The following is a 24,754-nucleotide window of genomic DNA, read 5'->3' as shown; positions in this document are numbered from 1 at the left end:
TGGCGGATACATAATATTTGACTTTATAAAATCTATGGATAAAACCAATGGTAAAACAGTCAACGTCAAGCACGCAAAACATACCTGTTGTGTGAATGTTTCTGGCGTTTGGTCAGGGGTAAAATTACCTGGCACCTTTGCAGAGACCAGGCCAGTAAAACATTTCTCAAATAAAAATAAACTGGTCTGGTTACCTGATTCAGACAAAGGCCACGCTGTGAATATTGATTGTTGCGTTTGTTTGCCCTGCCAATGATTTAGACAGATGAAGGTTTAACAACAAAGGAGGCGGAAAACATTTAAGCTAGGTTTTGCGTTTAATGCTACTTTATGCTGGTTGACACGTCGTCGAACTAGAGCAGCTATAGTATCCTCCTGGTAGTGGAAAATCATTAATTGATTTGGCTGACATAGTTGTCGCTACATATGTGCGGGGCCTCGATTTTTTCTGCGTGTCAAACATCTTGAGAACAATTTTCGTGCGTGTCGAATAGTAAACATGTGGTGAAAGTAAGGCGGAGCGGTTCAGCTGTTGTTTCACAATTTTCGCAAGAGAAACTTGAATCGACTTATTTTAGAAATCTCGCCTATTGTACAAAATCACAATAGTTTATTTTATCGTGTAAATTTCATTGTTCCGGAAAGTTTTTTTTTACCATTATATGTTGGAAACACGTTTAGCATTTGCAAATAATGAATGAAATTGTTTGACAACACATTTAATAGCTCTCTGGGTCAGACCATGGATTGTTTCCAGAAGAATGAAATAATGAATACGCTGTATTGTACAAACCACACCTGAATTATCATTATGGCGGCCGATAAGTTTGCAGACATGAGAGTGACTGTGCGATGCTTTTTTCTTAACAGCACGAACAAACAATACAGAGCATCATACCATAGCATATAAACACACATAGCCAGTGTTAAAATAAAAAAGAGACTAATTGTTTCATCAAAGTTCATTCTTTAAATCTTTTGAATTTCAGCTTGATTTTTAACGGTTATTAGGTATGCGAGTATAGCTGCTTCCAGTTTCAGTTGTCGGATCTTGTTTTGAAACAAACGCTGCTTGTTGTTGTTCAAATACCATACAAATTTAAAGAAAAAAAAGAGAATAAATCGTTTTATGATATTGCTTAAACGTACTTTTTGATTTTACTGCTTCTTTCTCCTTTTGGCAACATTTAAACGTTTTCTGTGTAGCAAGATTTTTAAGCAGCAAAATATACGAGACATATATGTATATGTAAAGAAAAACAATACACAGAATCCCAGTACAGGATGTTTAAATTGAAATATTCAACACCGAAGAAAGCAAAATAAAAAAATAAATAAAAAATCGGTGACAGTAACCAGTACTGTCCGTTGCCCAAATGGAGCAAAGTTTTTGGCAATAGTGGAAGTAAAAAAAGACGTTGACGAATGTTTCCATTTTGTCGTCACGGCAATTTGCAATAAACATTCCGTAGATGACGCGTGTTTTGACATTTATACATGAAATACAAGCAACTTCAATAAAGCATTTAACCACCGTACCGATAATATGATCTTCACCGCCCGAAAAAGTTAATTTGGTGTAATCCAAACCCGCAAACCTGTTTTTTAATTTTAGTTCAAACAAAGCGGATAAAAAGCATGTATTGAACACACTACGTGGCTCCAAACAAATCAATCACATTTTCAACATAAACTTTTGTATTTCATGGATTTTGCAGAGGCAAGTTCATGTGGTATTGATGCACAAAACACACAGACCTGAACCTGGACGATCATCTGGCGACAAAGCTTGATTTATACCAATAGCCACAGGAAAAGGTTCATGGTGTGAAATGTCGATAGTTCTGTTTTGCCTGTGGTTGTTCAGGTAAATGTAGTTGGCGGTGATCATAATCTGTAAGTGGTCGCCGGAACGAAAGAAATTTGATGATTCTGCGCCGATCCAATTATTCCTGCATGGACGGTAATGAAAAGTTGGATTATTCTAATCATACAGGGCTCTTCGAGACGCTATGGGATGGTCAAATATAATTAAACGACGACTTATAAAGCGAAATCTTATTTACTTAAATTATAGTAATAAATTGAAAAATAAATTGCATTTCTACGAAAACAGACTGGACATCTTTGGCCGCATCTTTACGAAGATAAATAATTGAATAAAATAAACTGAAAGCGAAAAAAAAATATGAAACCTTGAAACAGATTTTGGGAAACATGATAAATAATTGATCTGTTCGTGTTAGTGAAAAACAACGAAACATACACCTTTGTTTCAAAAAGTGTGTATTTTAGGAATTTTGTCATATTAATTTGACCGAATATTACAGTTTGTTTCAACTGTTTGAAAAACGTGGTGGCAAACTTTGGACTTCGTACTTTTCGCACGAGATTCATGCGAACGGATTACATAGGTTAAGCCTTATTAAATAACCACATACACACCCCCTGAATATCAAAGAGGTGTTATTGCCGAATATTCCGCTCTCGCCCTGGTTTGACTCAGAAAAATCGTAACCGATGTGTAAGTGATATCCAGTGGGGTTGGAACCATACCACACATCAATAAATATCTGCAAACAATGCAAACACCATGTATATGACTATCGTTGTAATGGATAAACGTTATCACACCATCCGGACCAGTGGTTTCAAAGCTGCTAGTGCGCGAATTACTAGTGGCAAGCAAAAAGTGCTCCAAGTTGTACGCGAGCAATTACTTAATTTGGCAAGAGAGAAATTGAAATCTGCGAGAATTATCAGTTCATGCAATGATCATAATTATAATTAAATAAAGTTTTACATGTGTAAACGCAACAACCACTTGTTCAACAGTAAATATCTATTCAGAGGGGTTTAATTAGACGTTCGTTTAATACAGTAAAACTACATTGTGCTTTATATTATATTTTTGAGTTTTTAAAACTTTTGGGAATCACTAAACAATACTACAAAATTTGAGGAAACTTACTGCTCCCACTAATGTTGGGTTTATGACAATTTTGGCTCGGCGTCGGCACGATAAATCTTCGTTGCGAGATGGCGCTAGTTGTATACGGACTGCCGAACTTTCCTGTAACTCTTGCACCGTTCCACTTCGCAAGTCGACAGAGTGTTGACAAAGTTTTTCGCGGCAAATTCCTTGGCGACCTTTTATAAAACTTATGTCAGAAAACCTGCGTAGTGGTCTGTCACGTAATTTTGAAAGCACAAATGATATCACTAATATTGTGCCATTTGTTTCGTAGTAGGTGCTTTAAAAAGTCCTATAAAAACTACTTGGCTCATGGTAATCATAGAAGATTATTTCATTTGAACCATGAAGTGTTTCAACTGAATATAAGTACTCGTTTTCAGTAAAGCACTAACAATCACTATTTTGACAGTGATTTTAAAACCCAGTGAAACCAATGTATTTGTAACGTTACTGAAAGAAAACGTACCGTCCCAGAAAATATATCCGTTTCGCATTGTGCAAGTATAACTTCCTCTTATTGCTTCGATGTAGCCAGGGTTACATTTTGACTCGCAATAAGATTTGAGAAACACCGAGTTTGTGCACTCATACCGTCCGTTGTGAGTGTTTGGGGGAGGTCCCCTGCATGCCGAGGGTACGCAACTGAAGGGTTCCGGGGGAGTCCACTGGCCGTTTTTGCATTTCTGAAAATAGTCAGACAGACGACTTGGGATTATTTATCATATTTTGTACTAATCCGATACTGAGTCTCATGAAGGTCAGTTGAATAACGACCGAAACGTCGTCCGAACTAGTTTTTTTTTTTTTGCCAGAAGAGCCTGACATTACCAAAGAAATCAAACTTTCATCTAAACATAAAGTCGAAAATTTATTTTTGCAAGTTAGTTGAAGAAAGTGTCACAGTTTCCACCTATCCGGTCCCAATTAGTTAAACAATTAATGTTACTGCAGGGTTTGCAACTATCAGCCAAAATTATCTCCCCGCAAAATTATGAAATACAATCAGCAGCAAGGTAAACTTTCTACGAAATCAATCATTCTTATTATCTGTTGAAATATGTTGTTGGTGGAATATGGGTTTGATTACATTTGCTATATGTAACACACAATATACAAACACAACATATTCGGTTGTTTAGAGCAGTGACGTAAACTGCGGTTTTCCTGCGTGTGGATTACAGTGCACAATAAGAAAGTTACACAAATTCATTGGGATAGTGTGTAAGGTGAATTGTTTCCTCTGTACAATAAAGCGTGATAACCAGAAATTTTGCATTAAACTCTGTCCTGTTATGTGAGCCTGATAGCTTTGCTTCAGGATTTTAAATTCCAGGCACATGTGAAATACAATTTATAGAAGTATTGCGGCGTATACCTTCATATCTGGTGAAGTTTTGCTAATGATAAAGCCATTATGGCAATACGGAAAACACATCGAGCCATGTCCGTAAAGTGGGTCTGCGCAGGTCACCTCCGAAACGTCCAAGTTTGAAAACTTAGGATCGACTCTAATGTCAGGTTTGGTGCAGTTAGCTGGTGCACATTTCGCACTCGGAGTCGGCACCCATTGACCATCGTTGCTGCACGTGCTGCTGAAAAATCAACCTTACTGTTATTGCTTTTCCGCCATTCGAAGCCTTCGACACAAATTGTTTTGTTACAAAAATAACATAAAAAGTAGCTAAACGATAAATTTCCTGTATAAATACCAAGGAATGATGAATGAATTGGGTTTTATTCGCCTTCGTAGTTCAACAGGCTATAATAGATTAACAGACATGGAGCGACTCTAATTCCTAATGTATATACTAAACACCTGTTAGCAGAGCCGATAAGCCGATAATCATCTGGACACGAAAACACGCAAGTTGATCCGACGGCACTACCGTTGTCGCAACTTGCTTGAGGGTCATCTAGAGCCGACTTCAGCACGACGCCAACGAGGGAGAAAGAGCGCGTGTTCTGCGGTGTTGTTGAACTGGAAGAAATGTCAGTTCCTGGAATTTTGGGGCAAGATGGCGCCACGCAGCTCCAGAGTGATTCGTCTGTGCCCGACCACTCCCCACTATCTTCACACGTTCTCGTGTTATTGTAGGTCAGGTCGAGAGGCACCAAATCCCGGTCGCATATCAACTCACACACTGTACCCACACTGCCGTCTCCGCGACAGAGTATTCTCCCCGATCTGCCAGTTGCATCGAGAGGCAGCACGCAAAGCACTAAGCAAACAAAACGAACAAAGCAAATTACTGTCTGTGGCAGACGAGGCGTTGGCCGCCGCCAGCGTTCTGGGAACCGACCTTGGTCACAAGCAGTGCCACCTAAGCCCGGCGGGCATTTGCACGTGAATCCTCCGTCTCCATTAATGCAGAGTCCGTTGGAGCACTTGGGCTGCTCGCCAACCCTACAGTGGTCGCCGACGACCTCGCACAACGCACCGCCGTAACCCTCCGTACAATTACACCTGCCCAAAAAGGTTGTAAAATATGTATACCACATGTGCTTAAAATTGTTACAGCAGAACGTACTGGAAGCCGGGGGTTTGGTCGATGCAAGTGCCATTGTTTTTGCAAGGATCCAAAGCACAATCATCAATGTCTGTCTATAAAGGATACGTAGAATGTTACAACAACAGTTTTCGAAATTGTACAAAGTTTAGTTATACCTCGCAGTTAATTCCGATGTATCCAGTGCTACAGTTGCAATAGTATCCGATTTGTTTGTCAACGCAAGCACCTGTATTTGAACATTGAAGTTACAAACAAACGAAAACTTCATTCTAAGCAATGATGTATCGATAGGCAAAATAATTGTAATTCGAAGATTGCCTACAGCCCTCCAACGTAGGATAAAGTTCAGGACTGTTTAAGCAACAATAAACAACCACGCGTGGAAGAGTCACACGTAAGGTCAAAACTTTAACGTTATTTTACTTTTGCTCACCTCCGTGTTGGCAAGGGTTTGAAGCACATTCATCGTTGTTTACATGGCAACGACCACCAGAAGAAATGCCATCACAACACATGTACGAACCAATCGTATCTGCAATGGGATTATGTATAATAAGGTGTCCACTCAGCAATAACAAGCTTATAAGCGAGCTTTAATAGGTTGCTTAAGCGCCAACGCTGTAAACACAAGTTTACGTGCGCTTTCTGAGAGGTTGCCGTAAATAGGGAAAACGTATGGCATAACCGGTTTATACAGCAAGAAAGCATCTCCGTAATGTTGACCGCATAGCAATTGAACCACGGGGTTTAGCTCAGTAACTACATGAATTGGTATCGAACCTCACATTCTAAGTCAATGCAAAACCCTAAATAGTGTGTTGTCAACAGAGTTTAAAACTTATACGTTTGGAAATACCTACTCAAACACTCTCGTCCGTTGCAGACTGACTGTATAACTTCACATTCGTTCAAGTCATGCTGGCATCTTTCACCTGTCCATCCCGGATGGCAATCACACCAATACATGTTATCTTTATCGGTGCAGTTTGCACCGTTGGCACACGGATTGGACTCGCATTCGTTTACCGTCTGAGAGCAATCCTCACCAGTGAAACCACTGTTGCAAACGCACCTATAACATAATAATATTCTTGTAAATTATTGAAAAAATTGTTCTTCTGGCATAAAGTTGTGAGATTTTTTTCATTACAACCGACGTTTCGTCTAAACCTGAAAAAGTCTCGCCGAATGGTTGACGAACGTCGGTTGCAATAAAAAATCTTTTAGGTTTTAGGATTAGATAAATGCATCGATCTTGTACAGTTGTCAGGTATCTACGTGTAACATAATTTTTGCAACACTCACAAACCACACAAAAATAGGGTCACTCACCAATATCCTTGATTCGTTTCAACACAGAAGCTGTTTAATGGACATAGATTTAAAACACAGGCGGATTCGTTTCTCTCGCAGAATTCGCCGAAAAATCCGGACGGACACGAGCACAAGTGAATTCCATTAGCGTTTTGTAAACAAGCGCCGCCGTTTAGACAAGGATCAAAACCGGTACAGTTTGCATTATCCAACGAATATTGACAGTTTCGACCAAAATAATTGCCACTGCAGTTGCACGTGTAACTGTAACGAATGAACATGTTAACAGCTTGCGGCTTCTCCACAGAAAAAACAGAAACACACCCGTTGGTTTGAGTCGAACACACTCCTCCGTTATGACACGGAGACGGGTTGCACAAAAGATCAGTGGAGGGTTCGCAACTTGCTCCAGTGTAATCATAGCCAGGATCACACAAGCAGCTTATAACACCATCACCGGATATTAGACACTGCCCTGCCCCGCCACAGAAGTTTCGAGAACACTCGTTGACGTCTTGCAAACAGTTGCGCCCACGATACCTGTCTGTGCACCTGCAGAAAGTAATATATGACTATAATACAAATACAAGGGTATACTAAGTGGGAGGAACATGGAAAACAAAGGTAAACTTTAAAATAAAGGTATCGCCTTGTTTATTCCCCAGATTTATAATAGTATCAGGCGAGAACTGACAAAAGCTACTTTCTTACCTGCACACGAAACCTGCAGCGGCATGCAAACACACTCCACTATTGGCGCAGGGACCACACGAACAATCATTACACGTTTCCCCACAAACAATTCCGTGATGCCCTGCCAAGCAGTGGCAGGTGTAATTGGCCGTCCCGCCCTCACATTGTCCTCCGTTGAGACAGGGAGCCGATTTGCAGTGGTCCACTTTGTCTTGGCACTTTAAACACATGCAACAACCACGTAGCTACATGTTTTTTCTGAATAAATTGCTTTTCGACTCTTTTATTCGCGCAATTTTGTTGCGTTAGTCACGTATTTTCGCCTTCCTACAAACGTTTAAAATAGCAAGTGAAAAAATCATGCATCACCGTAAATTTCGTAATTTGAGCTCGGAAGTCTACGATACAGCATGAGAATGCATTTGCTGAATGGCGTGACTGTAAAGCAAGAAACTTTTGCCCGACTTTGACTTACCCACACGCCAGTGTAGCCAGCGAGACAATTACATTTGTATCCTGCATCCAAATCCTCGCATTCACCACCATTTTCGCAAGGCTCAGCAAGGCATTCGTTTTTGTTTCTTTCACATCTTCTTCCTTCAAATCCCTCCATGCAGTTGCACACATAAGATCCCTTTTCGTCATCTGTACAACTTTCTGCGTTAACGCAAGGCTCCGTCGAGCAGTTTATGGTTTTGTGTTCGCATCGAAGCCCTTCGTATCCGTACGTACATAGGCAGCTGTGAAGGTTGATGAAGGTTAATGTCAAACTGTTTGTGTTTGTGAAACAATACGGCCAATAATGGGGTTTAAAGGAAGCTATAATATTAACTGTCAATAAGAAGAGCTTGGTAAATGCATTTCCGTGACCATATTGTTTCGACGCAACGTTTTGTCGAGTCGTCATAAGGCACTCAAATTTGTACGGAAACAATGCTAATATGCATTTACTGAGCGTGCAATTAATTTTCTTCCTTATTCTGTGTCAAGTGTACGTAATGCAATGGTTAATCGCAATGTGGCAAATATGCGAATTTTACACGGCAAATATTTTTGAGAAAATATGTGCACATATGGTCGTTAGTGGCCCATTGGTGTTTTCGTCCTAAACCAGAAACACGGGAATTATTTACATACAACTGCGGGGAAAGAAATATTCCCAATCTGCATACAAAAAAAACGCTAGCCTTCTTGTAATCAAATAAGGAAATAAAAAACAACAACAATATTTGTAACTTAGAAAAACATTAGGCCAGGCACATAAAAGACTTATGCATGCGAAATGACAAAATAACCAAGTTTTATTCCGAAACAAGAAACAAAGTATTTGCATATGGTTGCTGAATTTAATTCAAGCATGTCACACTCGTCGCTCGCACGGTTTTCGGCCGCAAAATGGCTAACGAGTCCGCCCAACACATTTTTATTCGGACAGGTTACAGATGGCGGCCACTTTAACGAGCTTAATTAAAGTCGAAATGGTTGGTTTGAGAGCTCGGATTTTCACTTCTTAAACCACAGAAAATCCAAAAAATATTTTGTCACGATCTAAGACATACACTATTATCTTGTACCTTAGTTGTTTTTTTGCGTTCAAAAACTAAGGAGGTGACGTAAGATCACGGACAATGCGGAATCGCATAGTGCTTCCCTACTTAAGTACTTTTCAGTGATTACATGCTGCGGCACCGATGGTGAGGAAAATTCACCGCACAAAGTCGAGAATCAGATAAGAAAGCGTATTTGCCGACAAACGCGCAAATAGGGGCGCCAGAAATTCGACCACCTGTTTACTTGTAACGAATGACTCACGACTCGTAGCAGCAAAGAATTAGATCGGTTTTGCACCAAGTACAAAAGAAAAACAACTACCACGTACCTAAATGATTCGTTGCCATTAATACAAGCTCCTTTATTGTAACACGGGTTTGGAAAACACTCGTTGATGTCTTGGTCGCACAAAGTTCCATTAAATCCTTTCGAACAGTTGCAGAAAAATCCGTCCGGTAAGTTAATGCAGGGGGCACCATTTTGACAGGTAACGTTTCTGCAGTGATTGGGGGGAATGTCGCAGAGCGCTCCCTCGTAACTATCGTTACATAAACACTTGAAACTTCCTTCTAAGTTTGAGCATACTCCATTAATGCACGGTGACGAGGCACACTCGTCTACATCCATTTCGCAGCGTTTTCCGGTAAATCCAACTTCACACGTGCAATTATATCCGTCTCCCTCAACCCTTTATATCATAAAACAAATGTATAACATATAACAAATTATGCCATTTCAATTTTTTGCTTTCTTATTGGTTTAATAAAAACACTAATTCAAAACACTTAAAAAACTATAGTTTTAAACACACAAAAACATTTTTAAAGAAAAATTCGCAATACCAACCTTTTTAGACAGGTTGCGTTATTTTCACAGGGTTGTGACGCGCATCGGTCTATTTCTTTTTCGCAATTTACTCCCTCGTAACCGGCACCGCATATACAACTGAAAAGTAATAATAATAAAAATAATGCAGTAAAATTTTATACTTCATTAAACAAGAAAGTGTGTCTGTTTAATAGCGCACAATTTAAAGCAAGTAGGAGATTTTTAGTTTTGCTTGACATCTCGATGGTAAATTATCTTCTAATTCGGCGAGCAAGGCTTCAAATTCACACAAGACGGTGAGAATACAAACAATAAAAAACCTGTAGAAACCAATGGATTCGTTGCAAACTCCGCCATTCTTACATGGACTCGATAAACACTCGGGTACATCAATTTCACACGAATGACCGGCGAAACCATTCTTGCAATAGCAAACGTATTCTCCCACAGTCTGGGATTGGTAACAGATTCCTAGGAAAGTAAAAATAAATCGTAATCATAAAACAGTGGTATTCACTGACCTTTCTAAAATAGTTTGACCGTTTAGTTGTTTTATTAATGGGTCAAATGCACACAACATGATTATAATGTCGCTGCCCGATAAAACCGGCACAGGCAGCTCAAAAATAGCATCTGCTAGTCCAAAATTAAACTGCGGTGGATATATCAGGACGATGAGCCATCGGACGGCAAATGTCTTACCGCCATTTAAGCAAGGTTGCCCTTCACATTCGTCGTAATCCACTTCGCAGTCACGTCCCACGTAGCCGACGTTACAATGACACTCGTAACCTACAGAGGAATTCTGACAACGGCCGCGGTTCGAACAGTTGCGCGTAGCACACCAATCTACTGCAACTTCGCAATTTCTTCCGGAAAACCCCGTCGGGCAGTTACACTCGTAACCTGTCGCAAAAGGTGAGCATTTGTCCGTAATATGTACGAAGGAGGGTAAATTACAGCTTTGTGGAATGCTATGTTTGCTGCCAACGTTGCTTACCGTTTATTAGATCCACGCAAGTGCCGTTGTTATGGCATGGGTGTGGCGAGCATTCATCGATATCAACATCACACCTGGTTCCGCTGAATCCTTTAATAAGAAAGCATAATTACATACCTACGTCTGGCGCTTGTCTGCTGTTATTAGACGTGTGGGCACGTATGAAATAGTTTCGTGTCGTGTTTTGCAAAACATTGCTTCGAGGAACGCGCGGGCGCTTCGAACAAGCGGTCTGTATCCAAACAATGCTAATGGGATGCATGAATTAAGGACTTGAAAGTAAACACGAATCGCCAAGTTAGAACAGAATTTTGCTCATAGCACTGTACAAATGAACACATGTACGTAGCGTATATGGGCAATTTGCAAAGTAACTTGCGGGGCGGGACGAAAGTACGACACCATAGTTTTAGGAATATACATACCGACAATTGCTAACTATCGATAAAAATATATCACTGTTGTTCGTGACTGAAAAAACGTACCAACAACACATCGACATTTGAAGCTGTTCTTCAAGTTCTCACAGGTGCCATCGTTTTCGCAAGGGTCTGATGCGCATTCGTCGATATCCGTCTCACACCGATCACCGGCGAATCCCTCAGGACACTTGCAAGTGAAGGAACTAATGCCGTTTTTGCATTTGCCCCCGTTGTAGCAAGCGGTGGCGTGGCAATTCTGCGTTTCTGACATAAACACCAAACACATTATTGGTAGTTTTTGGTGATTATGGGCAATCAAATTTAGCCCAAAGAAAGCCACATTAAGAATTACCTTACTCATGGCTATAGCATTTCCGTACAAAAAACAGTGATAAATGAGTTATATATAACCATAGCCTTGGGCAACGAATGCTGTTATTTGCATAGCGTAAGCCCCAATAAAGAAGGTTTGCAACCAAAACAAATGCCTGGTAACTTACGTCGACAAGTAACCGGCGGTGTATTCCATTCAGTGGAATGTTGGGCGGTCTTAATACAAGTGTGTGAGCATCGATAGAAATCCCCGGATGACGATGCCTAGTGACGAATACAAACATGTTAGTACTAAAAACAGATATGAGGATGTAATCTGTGAGGTTTTCAGAGCAACAAATCTCTAAATTCTCCACGCGTTTACTTCAAGATATATATCTCCCCCCTCTAACACGGGCGACCTTTTAACAATGTGGCGTTAAAGTGTTTTTCAGCCAAGTACTCACGTTGCATGTAGTATTATCCAATGCACCGGATAAATAGAAACCGGGGTCACAAGAAATAGTGCAAATCGATCCAAGGCTGTTTCCACTGGAGCAACTCAGGCGAAGTCCGTTTACAGGTTTAATGGCCTCGCAACGGTTTTCTGCATGTAAACATTTTACCGATTTCACCTCAGGCACTTGCTGCTTTCGGTTGGTTTAGACGGCATAACATCACAGACGGATATACATGTGATATATTTCGTAATGGCAAAAAGTTCCAAACAATGTTTACAATATTTACAGTGTGTTGAATAAAATGCGAGATGAAAATTACAGCTTCGGGCATTACACCGAAAATGAACCACAGGAAACTTTCGGTGATGAACTAATGTTTAGACATGAGAGTTGCCTCGCTTACTTCTTACTAATATAGAATATATTAACAAATCTGTTTGTTGCTTCTACAGTTATGCTCCGTGGGAAACTTATTAACTTATTAACAACAAACAAATAAAATCTGTGTGCCTGGTAGTGTAAAAGCTAGCAAAGTGTCACAGTCAATAGGTGACCGATGAGACTTTGCAGGTCAAAACAGTGTGTACACCCTGTCTCCAGCTCAAAATAAAACCTGTATTGGTAATAACCAATAACATACCAATGCATCTCCACTTGGAGACCGACCACTTCCCGTTGTAATAACATGAGGAAAGATCGTTTTCAGGTAAGTTGAACCCTTGGCAACAACTGGCTTTGCAAACCGAACCAGCCTTGTTACCATTGGAGCAGATAAACGAAAGACATCCGGTCGGGTCGGTCAGGGAAGAATAAGGACATACGATGTTGGAAACCGCAGCTTGTGCTTCACAAAGCTTTATCGAACTTTCGCTAAACAACATGGCATTGTTTACTTCGGACACAATATATACGTCTATTGTCATAATGGACGTTAAAAATAGTCTGATATCAGGTTTTTCGTTTGCCTAAAAGCTATAACAAAATTTTTGCTGAAAACTGCTCTTCTGGCAAACTTTATTTTATCGACGTTTCTCAACGTTTCGGCTGTTATGCAACAGCCTTCATCAGGAGGTAAGAAATGTAAGTTAAGCAATGTGGACATTGTTGAGGCAATTTACATTTCTTACCTCCTGATGAAGGCTGTTGCATAACAGCCGAAACGTCGAGAAACGTCGATAAAATAAAGTTTGCCAGAAGAGCAGTATTCAGCAATAAAATATGCCTTGCAGCGTCAGCAACAATTTATGTAACAAATTTGGTTTAGTAATATGTTTCTATAGGTGCCAGACATATTGTAAATTAGTAATAGCTGTTTCACAAATTCCGCCGCAAAACCTCCCCAATCAGTATGTGAAATTTCGAGTATTTTGGGGCTGTGCCATATGGGTTATACGACCTTCCCAAACAGGGCAGTAACATAAAAATGGCACAATGGACATTTTGTTACGTCCGTATCTTAACACGAAATATCCAACGTGATAAGATAAAGCAATCCCACAAAATCATCTCGCCACTTTTACAGCAGTTCTGTTAAACCTGTATACAGACGACCTTCAGGAAACCAATTTACCGAATAATCTTGAGCAAATCTACAAAGTTGTCGATCACTTTGTGGGAGTAAAGTTCGTCTGGATCCGAAGCAATTTCATCAATCTCCGCCTGGTCAGCGTTGTTGACGCCGATCGCTAGAACTTGTGAGATTTGATGGAGTCTCTGCGCAGGAGCTGCGAAGTAAGCCAGCAAGGAGTTTTTAAAGTTGTCATGACTGCATATGTAAGCGTTTGTTCCATGACTGTTTACAAATCGACAAGAGTTGTGGGCATACACAAAATCGTTCCAGTGCAAAATGCTTTTGAAAGTGCTTGTTTAAAGTATATTAGGAAACGTAAGAAAGGTTTTGATTGATTAAAACTAAATGGTCATGTGTATTAATAACAAATGCAATTGCCAACGTTGTATAACAAACACGCACCAGTTGCTGAATACTAATTGCATAAACATTACGATGTTTACAGAGAAACATTTGCGACGAAAGCATTAGCGGAGTTTAAGATGAGGTTTCAGATAGCGGTCTTGGACCACACAATTTTATCGCGTGTATAGTTTTAACAAATTCATACTTTTAATGGAACGCTTTGACTTCCCGTCAGTCAACACTACGGTCATATGGGGTTTGTCCTCTCTCCGACCGGAGTCCGGACCGAACTTGTGGTCCAGGGCGTAGTACAGAGCAGCAGCGGTATCGGTGCCCACACCCGAGTAACTGATTTCGGTAATTGCCTGCAGTAAAAGATTAAGGCGGTGTCGGGTTTGCCATTGACTCACGGTAAATTTGTTGGTATATATGGACAGCAGGAATACGTTAATGTGCGCTTTTGCGGATGTCGAATGATAATGAGAGCGCAATACAATGGACCACTTACGTTGTCGTTTGCGTCAAAATGACATACTATACCATAATCGGCGGGCCGGTTTACCCTTAGAAGAAAGGGATTGAAACTGGACTGAGAACAACATTACCGCAAAACATTGGGGTCAGCGAACAAGCTTTACATTTGCTTGCGATAATTTGAGGTAAGGTTTGTATCTTAACTTACAAACATGAAAATATATTTTAAAATACTTCCCAAAAGTTAAAGCGCTGATTAAGAGCTGGATCGCTCGGAAACTCACTATGTTAATAACATATCGTATTTATAAACGGTGGGTATAAATACTTGCAACTGTAAGTTCTACAACTACTGTAACGATAAATATGTATAGTGGATGCGAAACTTTGCACCAACTTCCGCGAGCGATTTGACGAAATACCCACCTGCATCAAGGAGTTCTTATCTCTGTATCTGTCGTAGTTCCACAAATTCTCAACTCTGCTGTTGTAACGTATGGCCGAGACCTGCGCGAACAACAAGTTCAGGCCGCAAGCCTCGCAATACGAGCCAGGAAAGTCGTTTCAGGTAGCCAATTATCTTACAAGCGTGTGTAGCGTCATTCACGTACTTTCGCATTTAAACCATGTCAAACCACACTTAGTGGTCAAAGGGGCAAGCCTTGCAAACCGCATGGAATATTATTTGCCAAGAGCGGTCGGTTCGTCGCGTGCAAAACATTGGACCTATCGACGCTTGACGCACACACGACACCCACTTGAACTTCGCTGCGGCCGATTTCAAACGTGTCCACCAGTCTCATAACGAAATCCTTCATAACGTTGAAACTCGCTTGACCGATGCTAGACGACGAGTCCAGGATAAACAGGAGGTCGAACTTCGCCGCACAAACTAAACAATCAAATATACAAAAAACCGCCTGTGTGGCAAAGCATGAGGAAAGGAAGGGCTTTGCTGGTATGTCAATTAAATATTTGAAATACCTTATCCTTAGGTTACATAAAGGCGACCTTTCGCTTCCATATATACGAATTATCTTGAGTCAAAAGAATAAAAACGCAGTTTTATAGGCGGATTAGGAATACAATATGGTTAAAGAAAGTTTAAACGTGCTCGTGAGTTCTTAAAGCTTGTAGACGGGCCGGCTTTAAAAACCATAACTTTTGAGATAAATAAAGCTTTAATATTGTCTAACCACCATTAAACAAACATTTTGGGATCGGCTACCACGAGCTCTATGTACCTCCACATGTTGTTGATGAACCGTTCCAATGTGGTCCTATAGTCAGGTCATCCAGGAGACAAGATCTGTTTTGACTTCCTTGTGCTGTGTATTTGCCTCGGCAAGACGTGGTGCACGTAGAACCTACCTCGTTAGCGTTTGTGCACGACAAGTCGCCATGTATTGGAGTCAAAAGCGGCGAACAGGCTGTAAACACCATCATCTTGTTTGTTGCGTTTATTTTTTTGGTTAAACTACAAACTAGAAGTCGAGACTTTACAGGTCGAAACAGTGCGTGTATACACCCTGTCTGCAGCTCTCATTGATTATTATGGCTCTTTGGCGCATACAAACTAGAAGTTGTTTCTTGTGGTTTGGACAATAATATTGTGACAAATATAAATTTAATAAAGAAAGATGAATGATTAATCAACAATTAAGTTTTTAAAATCTTTGTTGATTTTTTTGGCGAGAAAAATCACCTTGATAATCGTGATGTCAAAAACATGTGCGTGCTGAAGTTGAACCGTGTCCGACCCGCATGTAATATTGTCAACCACATTAATCTTACGGCGAGCCGCTAACGAAACGTGGACATGCCTTAATTCAGCAACAACAGGTTTGTTGTGTCACAATACAAGGCACGCTCCACTATTGTTACGCACAACAATATACCGTTCACGACCCTTCGCAAGCTCCTGGTATTACTGGACTAAATTAACCGCCGTGTTTGTATTCAGTTTAAGGTCGTGAATTATCTTAAAACTGTCATATGATGTAACCTCCAGTGTAACACGTAGTTGCACTATCTGGCTGGACGTCTATGTGTACTTTCTGATAAAAACAGTGTTTTGCGCTAAGCTGCATTCCGGACTCTACTTTAAAAAACCAACAAGCTCAGATGACTTTGTACTCAATTTTCTTAAAAGTACTTCGAATCTCAGTATTTTATCTGCTGTATAAGTATTTTAGCAAAAATCGCGCATTTTCAATACATTGCGACTTAAACATTACAAGTAAAACAATTTTACTGAAAACAGAACTGATTTTTTAGATTAGTTTCAATGTTTAATCAAAATTAACTTGAAGAATCATCGTGATTAATTTTACGTAACAAATCACCCAGTAGATCAGGGGCTCTCCTCTGGGGGTTTATGCACGTAAGGACCACTGTGTACACCGAGTGGGCTCACAAGATTATTTAAAATAATTCTTTCGCTGTGGATTAGCGGACAAGCAATAAAGTTCAATTTGTCTGAAGAAGGGATATTATTGTGATTTTGCTTCAGCAGTTGCTGCAATCATGCTTTATTATGATATGATGTGGCAAACGATTTCCGTATATTTTATACAACAAGTTAGCTTATAGGGCAATGATTATTGACATATTTATATTTAAAACAATGGTTTTGGCTATGGAGTTTTTGGGCTGGGAGTTACCGGACTAAAACGAGTTCAGAAACCCTGCGGTTGATAAAGATTTAATCAAGATAAAAAGAAAGGAATCTTATTGATAACATTATGGACGATTCGCAAAAACCGAGGATTAAACTTTACAAGGAAAATATATGCGCTGGTTTCGTGCGTGTGATTGACGAGTGTTGATGCGACAAGACATTCGGAAGATGTTTTGCGCTTGGCAACGGCGCGTAAACGTGCATGAATACGGAACGCCAAGCGCGACAGGCTTTCAATGGATGCTTGGTTTGTTTGCCAACAGCGCGGATCTGCACAGATATAGCGCTCTAAACAATGTAGATGCGATCTACGATGACCCATCGACTTTTAGCTGATTAATATCGCTCAACCAAAGCGTACAGTTAACGTTATTGGACGGCGGGATTGAAAGGCATGCATGCCCCGCGATGCTCCTTTCGGAATGCGAGACCGAGGAACAACACTTATCAGATGGATATTGCTACTGATCACGGCTTATCATCCGCCAGCTCACGACAGCGTCATTATAATACAAAGTCAAGTGGTGTCATTTTATACCTGGAATGTCGTAAGTGGCTTTGATTTCCCTTTGCAAACTGGCGACAACTGTTGAAAGTTCACCGAATGTACGAACGCGGTATACGCGCCAATTATTTCCAATTTCTCCATTGGCGATCCATTGTAATTGCGAAAGGTTGTAGTTTCCAATTCCCACGCTGAACAAGGTGACGTTCTGGCAACATAAACACTTAAAAAATGAACGCAAAGCGACAAACTTTCCATACTGGATGTTCTAAGAATCGCGTTGAGTTCAGCTTAAACAAAGCGTCAAAATATCGACTCACCTTTTTCCTAGCAAAATCAGCAGCGGTTATCACGTCGTCGTCCGATGGTCCATCGGTGACTAATATTAAAATTTTTACCACATCCGCATTTGATGCTGCGAAATCTTCTTTAATAGTCTTGTTGATGGCTGCCCCAGTATATGTTGTGTAGCCCTAAAACAGTTTACAAAGCTGACTTGTATTGCACAAACCAAATTCTTTCACAGATTACGTTAATTTAAAAAACTTACCATATACTGCATTTTTTCCACATATGTGTTAAAGCAGGCAATGTTGGAGCAACCGCCCAACTCCAGTTCGGTTTTCAGCAATCTTTGCGCATTCAGGGAAAGGTGTCGAAAGCTATGAGAATACTGTACGACGCCGACTCTAAACTTCTCTATTACAGAAATAATTAAACTGTGTTTTTTTCACCAACAAATGTTTTGCGATAACTAACCGTTTGAAAAATCAAAAGCAGAGGCTACGGATTTTAGCCATCTTTTCAGTTTATTGAAGTTTAATATTCCCGTGGCTTCCACGGAACCGGAACCATCAATTAAAAATATAAGATCCACGGACACCGCAGCACCTGTATCATTTACGCATATGAACGGCTTCTGAGGTAATACATTTTGTGGCAAATAATTACCAAGCAGAAATACGATTATACTTAAAGTGGTTAAAGTGAATATTAATGTTGGATTTTATGCAAGTTTAAATACAAGATAAGTAAACATAACTATACCGCTTACAACTGGTCTCCACGGGGGTGTCACCAAAGCCCGTGACCAATCTGCGTCAGGACGTGATGTGGTTTGGTAAGTCGGATCGAAATCCCCAATCTCGGGCGACTTGCTAGCATTAACACAGTGTTTGAACAAAAGCAAAAAGACACAGTGCAGGAGAAATTTAAAAACCATTGCAAAGCTATACGTGGTCGTCCAACTTGAAGAAGTAAAATTGATAGACTGTTTCAAAGCTAATTTCATGAAAACAAAATGCACTTTTCCACTATTCAAGGGTTTTAGCTACACAGTTTACCACCATCCTTTCACAGAACTTATTTTTCTGGCACCAAAGATCCGAGCGGATTAGCCGAGATAAAACTTGTAACAACTGTGTGTTTTGCCTTCACAATGAAATATCTGTTCTGTAAGTAACCATCTTTCAGATATCGCATTTCACTGCTGTTACATCCAAACTGCATCTCATAATCCACTTGTATACATTATTCCTTAGTCGCTTCACCAGTTGTAACAGACGAGACAATGGCCGTGTTCTTGGGCAATTGTCAGCGCCTGTTTACTATTATGTCTCTGAAGAATGGCAGACAATGCTATTTAGCGCCCTGAGCAGGTCGCCGCTGGCAATGATCACAAGGTGCAGCTCTCTTTTTGACGCAAACCACGTGTCTGCCGCCAACACGTAAATCAATCGTTTGGCGCTGGTAACGACGCGTTCACGTTTTGTAAACAATAATTTGCTCCATGTCAAATGGTTTACGCCACCCATGAAAATGACCATTGCCAGCAAGTAAGTGTGTTGTAAAACAATTTCGCAGTAATTCCACTTTTCTGAAAAAGCTACCCCAAAATAGCAACAATTTATTGCCGAAACAGTACCAGTTTGGGCAAATATACACCATGCACAAACGATTGCGAAAATCGAAACACAATAATAAAAAACTAAAAACTTAAAGAGTACGGTTAATCAGATTGGGGAAACGTGAGCCTTACATATAAGTGGTACATTTTTTGATAATGACCAGAAAACATACAAAGAGTTGCAACTTTGTGAAGTAAACATACCACGAAGCTGCTATATGTGCGTGAACGCCTATTCACACTATTGCTACTATCAGAATGACAATGGGTCATTTGTTGGGACCTTGTATGCGACAACTGTCAATTGTCACAGGGAGAAGGTTGTGAAAGCTTTGTCTCACGACCCCAAGGTCACGAAAGGTAAAATTGGGCAACAATTTCAACGATATATGTCGCCCTGTGTCGCAACGCCGGCACATTCATCTCAACTCGAAACTCGAACGAGTAGAGCTCTGCATCGTCCATCAATTTTAGGTTTCAGTTTCATCTAAAATTAAAAAGGGGTTATTTGTCAGCTGCATCAAATTCTGTTGTCGACGTAAACAGAAATGGAAAGGAGAATATTATCCCAATGTGCAACGAGTTTCGTTACATAATTTGATGCTGTGTGTCGTAAACTCCCATCGTGTGTGGTAATACACAAAGCGGTCGCCACCTTCAACCACAATCAAATCGATCATCGTGAGTTCAAAAAGTTGAAACTGTCATCTGCGTTTGGACTGTACGACCAAAAAACTAACCTTGACATGACGCAGGTTTACGATTCCAAACCGCCTCACGTAGGTCGCCAAGTAGAAGACATTCGTAGTTGCAGCGCCTACGGTTTTTCTGCAAATTGAATTTAGTGTTATTGTAAACGCATTGCAGTAATTATAGAAAATAACAGCTAAAAACGTATATACTTGGCATTGAGGTAAAGATAAATTCCCGACAAGCTTGTATCCCGATTGACACGATATGGAACATCTGGATCCAACTCTATTTTCCATATCGCAGTTTATATTGCTTCCAGGGGCCTCCGAAATAACAGGGCACGTGAGGTTGTATCTCTCCTGTGCTGCACATAACATCGTTGAGACATTTCTGCGATACAAATGATAGGGTGAAATTTTGTTGCAGAAAAATTGTTACTTTACGACAATTTACCACAGGAGCAAAACATTATGTCTTTTTTGTACTCATGCGTAAAAAAATCCATTGGCCATGACTCTCGATCACAAGCTATCGACGGTTGCTCACCTGACGTGTCTTAGAAGATTCCAAAACGTGTCTTCCATGAGATTATTTAATGCACTTGGTCTTGACGCCATTATTTCTACCTCGTGTTTATTAGCCTTACGTACGCCGACAGCTATGACGTTGGAATGTTGATGAAGTTTGGGTGCAAACACTAAAACACACCAAATGGTTATTGGTTTTATATGGTTTACACACAACGGACATTCAAAAAATCTCAAAAAGCGTTTCACATAAAAGCGGCATATTGCTATAACCTGCTCTAATTATGGATAATTGGGTATGCGGAATTTCTTCGGGAGCGTAAATAATTGACCCACCGGTGACATCTCGGTGATCTTGGGCCTTTCCGTCCGTCACTATGACCGTCATATGGGGAACATTTCCGCGTCGGCCGGTTTGACTTTTGAACTTGTTGTTTACGGCATAACGTAGAGCTCGGCCAGTGCGCGTACCAGTACCATTGTAATAGATATGCGTAATTGCCTGGAATAAATCGAGTGCTTGATATCCGGTTTGGCGTAAAATTGCATCACCTTACTTGCATTAGTAAATCCTTGTCAAGATAGCTGTTGTAATCCCACATATCCCTCACTTGCTTGTTGTAGGTCATGACCGATACCTGGCGTAAGTTTTACAACAATGAATTATTTGACCTAACGGTAAACTGTGGTCGTTCTTACTTGCACACTGCTTGGTCCAATTTCGAAAGTATCGACTACTTGCATAACGAAGTCCTTTATTATGGCGAAGTTTTTAACCCTCACACTTGATGAGGAATCAAGAATGAAAAGTAGATCAAATACACCGCGACATACTGCAAAATAAAAATTGACTGTGGAACGTCCATGATACGTGGCTGTGTGAAAACCCTCTGGTTCAATGAATCTATGTTGAAGTTACGAGCAATTGGCAAACATTTGTATTTGTATGCAACGTTTTAATTTACACACCTCCACATGTTGCTGTACTTCCTGTCCAGTTAGGCGGCGAACTTGTTGTTTTAAGACAGGATTGCTGATTGCTACCGAACAGCGAGTAAGCCGAATCACACGAAATGTTACAAGTTGATCCAACTTCATTTGCATTGCTACAAGTCAACTGACCGTGAATTGGGGTTAGCAGTGCGCTGCAACCTGCACAACGAATTTTGTGAAAAAAATCGGAATTACATTTGATGGCACTGGATAGTATTAAAGCCTAGCAATTCAACATAAAAATAATCAAATTATGGCAAAGGTCACGATACCATTTTACAGCTGACTTGTCTAATTTAGAATGCTTGGTCACCTTATGGGAAAGATCAAAGTGTCTACATTAGAAACTTTACCTGTTGATTCAATTACGCTATGAATTTCTTTCACTAGGTCGTCTGCTGTAGAAGGTAGTTTACTAAACGTTGACACTTGGTATACCCGTCTGTTATTTCCGATTTCGGCGTTTGAAATTGTTTGTAACTCACTAAGATTGTAGGCACCGACACCGACAGAAAATATCGCGATACTCTGTGAAGCAAACATTTTGTTACAATACTTCATAACAACGTTGTCATGTCAATTTATTTCAAACACAAAAATCCTAACTAACAAATGTAAGTCGTTGTGTTTAGGTTTGCTGTAGTTTTTCTGAAGTGGCTGATGTACTTACCCGAAATAGTTTTTAGGAGGTCTCAAAGAAGGAAGCTGGAAATGTTAAAAGAAGAATACGCAGACAAAGTCACCTTATTGTGTGCGAGTCGCGCGGCATGTCCCACGTTGTCATCGGAAGCACCGTTTGTGAGGAGCAGTAAAATCTTCTTTGTTCCCTTCTGCGAAGTGGCGAAGTCTTCCAGTACAGTCTTATTGATTGCAGCACCAATGAACGTGGTGTAACCCTGCGCCAAGAGACACGCTTAAACACGAATTAGCAATTAATCTTCTTTCGTAATCTCACTCCGGACTGACGTAATGTTGCCAAAAGTAGACGAAAAAAACAGGGCTCACCATGATTTTCATGCGATCTACGAAGTACTCAAAACAGTTTGTTTCCTTACAGGCACCGAGAGCCACTACTGTTTTAAGCATTTTCTGCCGCCCTAGCGGCAAGTGCTTGTAGTGGTGGGAAAATTGTACAACTCCCATTCGAATGTTTTCTGTAAACAAGGTTAAGTAACTAATAAAAACAAAGGGTCATTTCGCAATGTCTTGTTGGTTAAGTTTCTTTGTATTATACTGCTTGCAAATAGCACAGCTTTGTACCTTTTTGTACACCTTTCGACGACACAAAAGCGCTTGCAACACGTTTTATCCAGGTTTTAATGTAGTTGAAACTGTGGAGACCACTGCTTTCCACAGATCCTGAACCGTCAATAAGAAAAACTAAATCGACTCGAACTGCTGAAGCTGCATAGAGGAAGACGCACATATATTCACAATCTAAAATAATCAGTTGCATTAAAATGTATTTACGTACTGTTTTCTATAGGTCTCCATGATGGATTCGCCAGACCTCTTGACCACCACTTCACAGCTGAAGACTCAAGTAAACTAACTGGAGCACCATAGGCAATGCTGGAAGCATATATTCCAAAGACACAAAAGGACAGCAGAAAGCAGCTCATTGACAAATTCGTAAGCAATGCCCCTGTGACCTTTTGTCACGATTACAACTTGGCAAACACAAAACTTGGATCATTTGTTACGAAAAGGCTACATGCACCTAACATTTATGGCAATGTTAAAATATGAGGAAGATTAAGCAAATATATTGACATAAAACCCTATGATAACCTAAGAAAAACTCTGTCCTACCAGCTGTCGATTAATCACATATAGATGTAAAAGAAATACATCGCACAAACACACAGCGCAAGTCTAACTCAGAAATTTCTGTCTAGTGACAAATTGATACTGAAAACAAATATTTTGTGAAGGCTGAGAGCTTTGGCACTGCTTTATCTCAAACTACGGTCACGATTTTCCAAAACAATCAAGCATCGATGCAAAGAATACAAAGCAAACATTTTCTCACTGATGAAACTATTTTACCTAACGTGCAATCACTCATAACGGAAACTATTAAAGGACAAATTTTTTATGTCACTTCGCGATCATTTTTAGTCAATGAAAAGCAGTGACAAGTAGTGAGCAGGACATGCTATTTCCGGCTTCAGCAGTCCTATATTTCATAGTCTGTCAATTTTTCGATGACGTCTTGGATTCGTCACACGCTCATTATGTACACTTTCTCTGTGCTAAAAGTCGGTACAAAGATAGCGCAAAATTGAGAAGAGCAGACACACGCCAAAGCCTGTAAACATAAATAAGAATGCCAAAGCTAATACGACGACCATTTTTGGTTCTTATTTAAAGTTTTTTACAACAAGTTTTTCACCCTTGAAAACATTCATCACACGTCATACAATGTTATGTCTTGGTCAAAAAATTTTTTGATAAAAATATCTCAATGCCACGACTCCGAATGGATTTGGTACGTGTTCGTTGTCGCGTAGCCTACACCTTTCTGTTTGGGTTTTTCATTTATGTACCAGCAATAGAGTTAAAACTGTAGTCTAGGTGATTTTTCCCACCTAATAGTACTCAACAGTGCAACTTTGGTGACGAGCTAAATAACCAAGCGAGAGTTCCACTCTTTGGTGATTATGCAGTCGCCGTCAATCGTTATGGAACCAAAATAGGTGCATCTGTGCGGAGAAAAGAATATGTCAGCAGCTCACTGAAAAATATCCTTGTTTGAGTACATGCACACATATTGTATGTACTAATTTATCTTGTTTGTGTTGCTGCGCGTGCTATGTTGCTCTTCAAGGAAGTGAAACAAGAATGTGTTTCTGTTTTCGTTGGATGTTGTGAGGTGAGTTCGCTTTCATTCCTGACGCAAACAAGATCCTTTGGAGAAAAGCAAAGGCGTTGACGTCCAACTTTCCTAAATGGGCAGTGTAACAATAGTTCTGTGTGTAAACGGGTGTTGA

General features: G+C 40.2%; 2 protein-coding genes across 3 annotated transcripts; both read right to left on the bottom strand.

Moving 5' to 3' along the window:
- Positions 1–738: 738 nt before the first annotated feature.
- Positions 739–18,880, bottom strand: LOC145910462 (uncharacterized). The gene is made up of 34 exons (XM_082997592.1): positions 18,690–18,880; positions 18,402–18,533; positions 18,193–18,341; positions 17,963–18,115; positions 17,676–17,850; positions 15,702–15,887; positions 15,216–15,349; positions 14,884–14,964; positions 14,189–14,348; positions 13,639–13,792; positions 12,709–12,938; positions 12,075–12,214; positions 11,796–11,892; positions 11,359–11,559; positions 10,874–10,963; positions 10,576–10,779; positions 10,194–10,344; positions 9,892–9,990; positions 9,374–9,733; positions 7,970–8,234; positions 7,513–7,712; positions 7,126–7,353; positions 6,820–7,065; positions 6,348–6,559; positions 5,921–6,019; positions 5,643–5,713; positions 5,506–5,579; positions 5,278–5,441; positions 4,794–5,196; positions 4,353–4,569; positions 3,444–3,660; positions 2,972–3,150; positions 2,446–2,573; positions 739–1,952 (listed from the first exon to the last, which is right to left on the bottom strand). Exons 1-34 carry the CDS (start codon positions 18,862–18,864, stop codon positions 1,727–1,729), a joined length of 6,000 nt encoding a protein of 1,999 aa, XP_082853718.1. The 5' UTR covers positions 18,865–18,880; the 3' UTR covers positions 739–1,726.
- A 698-nt stretch (positions 18,881–19,578) lies between these two features.
- On the bottom strand, positions 19,579–24,045 carry LOC145911585 (matrilin-1-like). Of its 2 annotated transcripts, none has more exons than XM_082998980.1 (13): positions 23,236–24,045; positions 23,034–23,165; positions 22,767–22,915; positions 22,505–22,657; positions 22,115–22,289; positions 21,738–21,920; positions 21,468–21,601; positions 21,326–21,406; positions 21,105–21,270; positions 20,788–20,938; positions 20,451–20,631; positions 20,289–20,376; positions 19,579–20,035 (listed from the first exon to the last, which is right to left on the bottom strand). In XM_082998980.1, the coding sequence occupies exons 1-13, from the start codon at positions 23,381–23,383 to the stop codon at positions 20,019–20,021; spliced, it is 1,758 nt and encodes a 585-aa protein (XP_082855106.1). In that variant the 5' UTR covers positions 23,384–24,045; the 3' UTR covers positions 19,579–20,018. The 2 variants fall into 2 exon arrangements, with proteins under 2 accessions (XP_082855106.1, XP_082855105.1); XM_082998979.1 differs by having other exon boundaries at positions 23,022–23,165; positions 23,236–24,043.
- Positions 24,046–24,754: the final 709 nt, after the last annotated feature.

The sequence above is a fragment of the Ascidia mentula genome, chromosome 8 (assembly GCF_947561715.1).
Source record: "Ascidia mentula chromosome 8, kaAscMent1.1, whole genome shotgun sequence".
In the NCBI taxonomy this organism is placed as follows: Eukaryota; Metazoa; Chordata; class Ascidiacea; order Phlebobranchia; family Ascidiidae; genus Ascidia; species Ascidia mentula.
Note: the sequence above shows the minus strand (reverse complement) of the source record. Positions and strands in the feature narration are given on the sequence as shown.

Coding starts and splice junctions, on each gene's coding strand:
- LOC145910462 (XM_082997592.1), bottom strand. CDS start 18,864: ATGGTTTTTAAATTTCTCCTGCACTGTGTCTTTTTGCTTTTGTTCAAA. Junction 9,991..10,193: donor GAATCCATTGGTTTCTACAG/GTTTTTTATTGT, acceptor ATTACTTTTCAG/TTGTATATGCGGTGCCGGTT. Junction 1,953..2,445: donor ACCTCTTTGATATTCAGGGG/GTGTGTATGTGG, acceptor CCGTCCATGCAG/GAATAATTGGATCGGCGCAG.
- LOC145911585 (XM_082998979.1), bottom strand. CDS start 23,383: ATGAGCTGCTTTCTGCTGTCCTTTTGTGTCTTTGGAATATATGCTTCC. Junction 23,166..23,235: donor ATGGAGACCTATAGAAAACA/GTACGTAAATAC, acceptor TCCTCTATGCAG/CTTCAGCAGTTCGAGTCGAT. Junction 21,602..21,737: donor AAGTACAGCAACATGTGGAG/GTGTGTAAATTA, acceptor TTTATTTTGCAG/TATGTCGCGGTGTATTTGAT.